Below are 8,121 nucleotides of genomic sequence, written 5' to 3' on the forward strand. Positions count from 1 at the left end.
CCTACAAGATGTCCTTCGGGGAGAGGCTCCTCCCCTTCTGGGGCAAGGCTGGCCCGGCCCTGGGACAGAAGTGTAACGCCCGACTTTTCCCTATTCCTTTAAGTTGTTTTTGGATTACTGTCGAAATTTTTTTAGCCAACCGTTTTATTTTGAGAGCCTATGGAATTTATTTTTTTAAGAAGCCGAAATATTAAATAAAGATTCTATAGAGTTTTTTCTCCTCCGTCATCTGCAATTAAATATTAAACAAATTCAATTTAATTAAAAAAAAGTAAGAATTCGAAATTTTTCTCCTTCCCCACATTGGACAAACGTTCCCCTCTCTCCCCAAATCTCTCTCACATCCAAACCACTCATCCCTCTATTTTAAATCTCCAATTCAGTTTATCTTCCCTATTCTACACGCTCTCCGCAAGCAAGAAGAACCAAGACCCATTCTGCTCAATTTCAATTCGAGGTAAACAATTCTCCCATCGATTTGTACCTAAATTACTCCTATTTCAGAATCTAACATCAGATTGCTATAAACAGAAATCGAAACTCTCGTGTTCAAAGGACCTCCCTCTTGTGAACTCCACAACCAAGTCCTACTCACGAAGGTATAATTTCTAAAGCCTGAAATTTTTTTTAGCATTTTTTTTTCACAACATATCATCCTACACCACCAATCGAACTCCCCTCTAACCTTACAAGCTTTAAAACGCAAGAAAAGTTAATGTTGATTGAACACACAATTGTTAGAACTTATCGTCGGGGCTGTTTCGGGGTTGATATCGGGGTGGTTTCGGGGCTGCACGACCACCGACGGAGCAGCGGCTCCCGGCGGACCGCAGCGGCTGGCGAAGCTACAGCAGCGCCGTTAACTCCGTCGAGCAGTAGCCGGCGGCTTTGTGCAGCGGCGTCGGAGCTACTGATGCGGCGAAGGCTGGACAACGGCAGCGACGAATCAGCGACGGCGACGGTGGGTACGCGACAGCAGCGGCGGCTGGCGGCGTGGAGTGAATCGGAGATTCAACGGTTTCTGTTTTGGGGCTTTCTCTTTAATTGGGAGTTTTCGTTTTCTTGTGAGAAAAATCGAAAGAGAGGGAGGTGAAATTGGAACTTCGTTTCGCCAGTAGCTGCAAGTTGGAGAAGAATACAGTAGAGAGAGAGGGAGGGAAGCCGACGTTTTGTTTAGAGAAGGAGAGTTGATATGTTTTGTTACTTTTGCAGTAAGGTGGATAAATTGTTGTTGGTGTATGTGGGGCCATTAGGGAGGGAGTATACGTGTAAAAAAAGGGATTTCTTGGGCCTGCCCTTTTGTTTTTAAAAGCTAATTGGGCCACATTAATAAATTGGATGTTTTGTTAGTTGGGCTCCCTTATATTTTTGGTTTGGGGCTTTAAAATTTTAATTTGAAAATATAAGGTGGGAAACAATTAAGTCTTGGGCTTTTAAATAAATCTTTGGGCCGATAATTAATAATGACGAACTATTTAATTAATTTCGGAATATTTCGACGAATGAATAATTTTATCCTAAGTCCGAAATAAATATAATTCGTGGGGAAATGGTTGCGATAGTTTAATTATACACTTTTATAATTTTGGAGATTTTATTTCGACATCGTGGTGGAAATACGAGGAGCCAACAGAGGAACTTTAGGCGGCCGCCGAATAATCGAAAAACGAGAAACGAGATAAACGATTTTAATTAGGGTGCATGTATCTTATTTATTTACTTGATTCATTGTGTATGATTTATGTGTTATTTAAATGCTAAAGGTGATTCCTTGCAAGCGAGACGTGATAATCAAGGGAAAGGAAATCATTTCAGATTAAGAACTTGAGGTGGGATTTCTTTTTAAATAAGGGCAATGCCCTAAGTATATTTTTATGTGAAAATGATATGAATATTTGTCATGCCGTTTTTGTTTTATTCTATGGAACCTATCTGATGTGGCTTTTGCCATCAATGGATAATCGAATTCGGGTCTGTCTAGGGAGTGAGTCCCTATTCAGGCTAGTGTACACCTATGGAGATCGTGAGCCGTCTTTTGGGTCGGCCGGTCTAGTGACTTGGAATGTGGCCACATTTCTCGTCATCAATGGATCAGATTTGGTAGACATCTATGGGAAAATGACTGCAGTCACGAGTTTTACGATGGAAATGATTTTAGTGTCTTGGGCGATTTCTAAAGTTAAAACCCCAAGGTCACTCAATAGTGGCATGATAAATACTTTTTATAAAATATTTTCGGCATGAGTCCACTGAGTGCATCAAGTACTCAGCCCTGCTTTTCTTTTAAAAATTTCAGGTTGAGCGTGACGGGTGCGGTGGGTGTTGAGCAAGACCGTTGAAGAAATTTAAGTGTTTAGAATGTGTCATGTCTTCACACGTGGCATATTCCTTCTCACAAATGCTTCCACTGAGTAGTTGTCCTTCTTTTGAGTTCTTGTATCGCTGAGATAATATTCATTTTTGAGTTGTTGATTGTTGAGATACTCTGATTTTATTCGAGCTATTCCCATTTGTTTCGAGCTATGGTCGAGTTGTGTTGTTTTCCCTTTTCATCCTCGCTTCTTTAATCCTCCCCTAGTTGCGATCAACCGTGTTTTCTATCCTTAGAAAATACGGGCGTGACAAGAAGTTCCTTATTGGCCAGGCCAGCCTCCCCGCCACCCAGCACTACTACCGCAACGGCACAGTGGAGACCGCCATGGCGACGCCCTTCTACCCGATGGCGTCGCTTGTGTGGTACCAGGGCGTGTTTGCTGCCATCACAGTTATACTGGTGGCGGGGTCGTTGTTGGGGAGGATGAATATCGGAGCGTGGATGATGTTCGTCCCGCTCTGGCTCACCTTCTCCTACACCGTAGGAGCTTTCAGCCTCTGGGGTGGAGGCTTTCTCTACCACTGGGGTGTCATGGATTACTCTGGTGGATATGTCATCCACCTCTCCTCCGGTGTCGCCGGCATCACGACTGCTTTTTGGGTCACTCCTTCTCTCTATTTATTTATTTTAGGATTAATTACCTATAAAATTAAGTTTCTTAGTCTCATAGTGATGTCGTTTAACTATCCATATTGGCATGTTAATAGACGTTCGTGACACTATTCATCCACATCACTAATTTGTACACATGTGCGCCTCAATTTGCCTAAATAATTTGTTAAGAATAATTGCAAATTGTTGAAATTTCGTTATTTGTCATTCATATTTTAAGAAGTTTTGGACAGACCAAAATCTGATCAAATTTTATAATTTTACATTCAATTACCCTTTATTTTACGTGGACTTGTATGAATTATGTAGGTTATAGAGTCAATGAATACTTATATGTGACTTTTAAGGTTTAATTTATGACTTGTTTGTTGAAAGAAATTGAAATTGTTAATGAAATGGGATTTGGTGGTGCAGGTAGGTCCTAGAACGAAGATTGATAGAGAGAGATTTCCCCCAAACAATGTGCTATTAATGCTGGCGGGGGCAGGGATGCTGTGGATGGGGTGGTCGGGGTTCAACGGCGGTGGGCCCTACAGCGCCAACATAGACTCGTCGATGGCGGTGATCAACACCAACATCTGCGCCGCCACCAGCCTCCTCGTGTGGACGTGGCTCGACGTCATCTTCTTCGGGAAGCCCTCCGTCATCGGCGCAGTTCAGGGGATGATCACCGGCCTTGTTTGCATCACTCCGGGTGCAGGTATACATTTTCTTTTTAATACTAGTATAATCTTCTTTTGTTATTTTAACAAATATTTATGATAGTACTAGTCTCCGATGATAAATAAAAAACAGGAATTTCTCTTTCGGAGTAATTTAAGTCATATTCAAGGTATGTATAATCAAAGTGTCTTAACCAGAATCATTAATTAAGTGTTTTGATTTCGACTAAGTAACGACGTACATGGCATTATAAGATGTATACTGATTAATCTAAGTTTGCTGATCACATTTATCAGATGAAGGTGGTGTAAAAGACAAATTCCATTGACTTAATTAGTGGTTAAATAATGCAATTTGAGTTTCTATGACTAGGATTAGTTAGTTAATTAATGCAATTTGGTTAATTAGAATATCTTCGAACTGGGATTAGTTCGAATTACGAGATATATATTGAAGAAACAAAAATTCAAACATTGACCCAATTCATGACTAAAACACAATACAAAAACCATATTTCTCTTAATTTCTTTGAAAAAAAGTTAGACCACGTTACATTTTGTAAGTATTAAAAACGAATGGATCAATTAAATTAAGAGAAATATGATTTTGATAAAAATACAAAATATAATCTAAATACTCCACCCGTCTCTTAAACCAGAGACTTTTGGGACAATAATGAGTTACTCCCTCGGTCTCTCATTACGTGTCTCTGTTTTCCATTTTGGCCTGTCGCATATTAATTGTCCCATTTTATTTTTTTACCACTTTTGGTAGTAGACCATATTCCACTAACTCATTTATACTTAAATTTTATTATAAAACTAATATATTAAAGTAGAATTCACATTCCACTAACTATTTCCAGCCACTTTTTATTAACTTCTTAAAACCCCTGTCAAGTCAAAGTGAGACATATATTGGAGGACGGAGAGAGTATAATGCAAAATTAGTAAAATTTTAAGAGCAATAAAAAAAAGTGATTAGAGTATAACCGGAAGAATGAGGATAAAAACTTGTCAAAAATGAAAATAGTCTAATGTTGTGAAAAAAAGAGTCTATTTGGGAGAGAGTAAAAAACATGAATGTTACTTGTGTCTTATAAATTCTAGATTTATAGGGCTTGTTCAAGGGTGGGCAGCCATAGCAATGGGAGTGCTCTCCGGCAGCGTGCCGTGGTTCACAATGATGGTTATCCACAAGAAGTGGTGGCTCCTCCAGTCCATCGACGACACCCTCGGCGTCTTCCACACCCACGCCGTTGCCGGCTACCTCGGCGGCATCCTCACCGGCTTCTTCGCCGAGCCCGTCCTCTGCTCCCTCTTCTTGCCCGTCACCAACTCCCGTGGCGGCGTCTACGGCGGCGTTCAGATCCTCAAGCAGATCATTGGTGGCGCATTCGTCATCGGCTGGAACATCGTCGTCACCTCCATTATCTGCGTTGCGATCGGCCTCATCATCCCGTTGCGCATGCCCGAGGAGGAGCTGCTCATCGGTGATGACGCCGTGCACGGGGAGGAGGCCTATGCTTTGTGGGGCGACGGGGAAAAGTACGACAACACCAAGCACAGTGGCACGTCGGACGATCTCACGCCGCCGCACAAGGCGTCTAGCGATGCTACGCAGGTGGTTTGACAAAGAGGTTTATGTATCAATTTTATACTTATGCTTTGCTTCATGTGTGTATATGAACCTTTTCGTTTCTTGGGTCATATTTATGCCATAGGTTTTTTTACACAATTGTTAATCCGTTCTTTAATTGAATTGTATCCATTTTATACTTCAGCCTCATTATACTTCAGCCTCAAATACCAAAATAGTGGAGCAAAATTTAAGAGGTTTGAGGTTTGGTTCGTTTAATACTTTATAGAAATGGTCCAAATATATCTGTCTACAAATATCCTTTTTAAACTACTTGAGATGTTACTGTAAGTTTATCTTTTGCTCCGCAATAGTATGTTGATCTGAATTCCACATTTCAGGAGATAAAGTTTAGGTTCGTATACAGAGAGAGAGAGTAAGGTCAAGCATTCGCACAATTGAAGGTTGAATGGTGGACAGATTGATATACAGAGAAGTTATACAATTGGAAAACATAAATTTCTTTTTACCTTTTTTGGGAAATACAGTTTGCATCTATAAAATAAGAAAACATAAATTACAAGTGGGGTAGCTCATGGTACCTTAAAATTAAATTAAATTAAATTATAGAAGTAACGCTACAAACTTTCCTAAACCCCATGAAGGATAGGAGAGTTAAAATGGAGTTACAAAATTTAAATTTAAAAAAAACGATTAATGGCATACACATGCGAATAAAAAAATTGTGGGGAACGTTATTCGGCTTACTTTCAATTTAATAAATGGTTAAGGTGTTATAACGAAAATGGAAACCGGTTTAATTAATAAATACCTCCATAAATAGATATCCAATTCTTCTACCGTAAGGTTTGGCTTTCCTCCGTTGAAGCGGCGGAGCCCAAGAAGAAGAACCACATTTTATCCCAACTCCTTCTCTGTTCGATTCGATTGATTAATTTCAGGCATCGCCATATCCCCGTTTTCTTCCAGATCTGAAAAAAGAAGAAGAAATGGATATATTCCGGAAGGCAAAATCAATCAGGATGGTGAGCTACCGCGACAAATACCTAACCGCGGATGAGGACGTGGAGAGCGTGATCCAAGGCGAATATCAGCACCCACAATCGGTGTGGACAGTCGAATTGGTGGAATATCGCGACGCGATTCGTCTGCGGAGCTGTTTCGGAACGTATTTGACAGCCTCAAACATCCCGCTCCTCCCGGGGGTGACGGCGAGGAAGGCGGTGCAGACGATGTCGCCGCCGCCAGATCCAGCGATCGAGTGGGAGCCCCTGCGCGACGGGATGCAGGTGAAGCTCCGGTCGTGCTGCGGCAACTTCCTCCGCCCTAAGGGCGGCCTGCCGCCGGGGAGGAACATCGTGACGCACGACGTGCCGCACCTCCCCAATTCGGGGAACAAGCTCCTCTGGGATGTCCACGTCGTCGAGAAACAGGCTGGATCCTTCTCGGAGACCATGGATTCCATCATAGAATACAGGTAATTAATTCGCTATGGATATAACACAATTGAATGTTGCATATACATACACAGAGATTGAATGTTGGAAATTTTGAAAATCCACCAAATATTGTGTTATCAGGTAGGTTAGCTTCAATCTAGCAACCTGTCCTTTTGTTGTTCGTCCAAATATTAACACAATTTGCTTAAAACAGATTTGCTTGAGGAACATTTAATCAATAACAACATAATTTTGGAGATTGAATTATGTTTTTTTTACATTATTATTCCACGTCTTCTTGACACTTATGCCTACAGAAGTCTAATTTAACCCACCCAAACGGTGGTTTACGGCATCCTCTTGATCGTTTCAGATGCATGATCATTCTACGATTGAACTTAAACGCCGATTACTCTTGAGTAGGTCATCGAAACAAGTTTTTGGTTGTGGCTGTAATAATTCATCACTTTTCAACCCCGACAATTTTAGCCAACCAAGAAAATTATATGTGAATTACTAAGTTTCAAGCTATTTAACGAAGTCATTTCAAAGTAGAAAATGAATGTGTGTCCACTCTATTCGATATGGATAAAATCTAGTCATATTGATGTTTAATGTGTCAGATTTAATTCTCTTTAGTCCTAGAAAATAATAAGGGCCCACACTGCTGAGTGCTGCCTACTCCCTCCGTTCTATTATCGCATACACATTTCTTTTCGGCGCGAAAATTAAGAAAAATGTGTGTAATGTATTAAATAAAAAGATAATAAGGTAGGAGAGAGGAAAAAGTAGAGAGAGTAAAGTAGGGGAAAGGAAAAAGATAGTGAAAAGAAATGTGTTGACTTTTAAAAGAAAATGACTCTATTACAATGGAACTAGAGAGTAGTATAGAGTGAAATGAGTTCTTACAGTAGAGGTGGTTTATGAAATTGCCTTGATATTCGTTTCGAGAAATGAACAGAAGATTACACTTCTACCCCCCTCATTCTCAATTTCCCCCAATTTTGCAGCTTCTTCTCCTATTGTATTCTACCCAAATTGTAGTACACGGTTTTCGATGGTGTTTTAGTCCACCCACAAAGGACACAGAAATAATTAATTAATTTAGAAATTCCAAAAGGTAGAAAGTTGTCTCATTTCTTGCATACTGAACGTGGGATTTGGTTTATAAATCGGTGGGAACGTGGGATCTATAATTAATACTGTATATAAATTCCAAAAGGTAGAAAGTTGCCTTATTTCTTGCAGACTGAACGTGGGATTTGGTCTATAAATCGGTGGGAATGTTCGATCTATAACTATAAATCTAATCATGTTCTGTTTCTTGGCTTTCCACATCAAAGAATGTGAACAAAAACCCTTAGCATGGACTTTGTTTTATGTTTTATATACGCATTCGAATACGAATTTTTGTTGAGAAAGACTGTTGACGCC

General features: G+C 40.2%; 2 protein-coding genes and 1 long non-coding RNA gene across 3 annotated transcripts; all 3 read left to right on the forward strand.

The window, feature by feature from the left end:
* The first annotated feature begins 200 nt into the window (after positions 1-200).
* Positions 201-2,355, forward strand: LOC121747880. Its single transcript, XR_006039363.1, has 4 exons — positions 201-457; positions 532-599; positions 1,764-1,829; positions 2,297-2,355. It is a non-coding gene; the product is annotated as an uncharacterized LOC121747880 (long non-coding RNA).
* A 139-nt stretch (positions 2,356-2,494) lies between these two features.
* Positions 2,495-5,463, forward strand: LOC121747879 (ammonium transporter 3 member 1-like). Its single transcript, XM_042142022.1, has 3 exons — positions 2,495-2,974; positions 3,401-3,686; positions 4,767-5,463. The coding sequence occupies exons 1-3, from the start codon at positions 2,699-2,701 to the stop codon at positions 5,279-5,281; spliced, it is 1,077 nt and encodes a 358-aa protein (XP_041997956.1). The 5' UTR covers positions 2,495-2,698; the 3' UTR covers positions 5,282-5,463.
* A 774-nt stretch (positions 5,464-6,237) lies between these two features.
* On the forward strand, positions 6,238-6,832 carry LOC121748165. Its single transcript, XM_042142389.1, has 2 exons — positions 6,238-6,725; positions 6,829-6,832. The coding sequence occupies exons 1-2, from the start codon at positions 6,238-6,240 to the stop codon at positions 6,830-6,832; spliced, it is 492 nt and encodes a 163-aa protein (XP_041998323.1).
* Positions 6,833-8,121: the final 1,289 nt, after the last annotated feature.

The sequence above is a fragment of the Salvia splendens genome, chromosome 9, assembly GCF_004379255.2.
Source record: "Salvia splendens isolate huo1 chromosome 9, SspV2, whole genome shotgun sequence".
Lineage (NCBI taxonomy): Eukaryota > Viridiplantae > Streptophyta > Magnoliopsida > Lamiales > Lamiaceae > Salvia > Salvia splendens.

Bases quoted from the DNA above. Each gene is read 5' to 3' on its own strand.
- LOC121748165 (XM_042142389.1), top strand. From the start codon at position 6,238: ATGGATATATTCCGGAAGGCAAAATCAATCAGGATGGTGAGCTACCGC.
- LOC121747879 (XM_042142022.1), top strand. From the start codon at position 2,699: ATGGCGACGCCCTTCTACCCGATGGCGTCGCTTGTGTGGTACCAGGGC. The intron at 2,975-3,400 runs GTCACTCCTTCT...TTGGTGGTGCAG, and splicing joins GCATCACGACTGCTTTTTGG to GTAGGTCCTAGAACGAAGAT. The intron at 3,687-4,766 runs GTATACATTTTC...CTAGATTTATAG, and splicing joins TTGCATCACTCCGGGTGCAG to GGCTTGTTCAAGGGTGGGCA.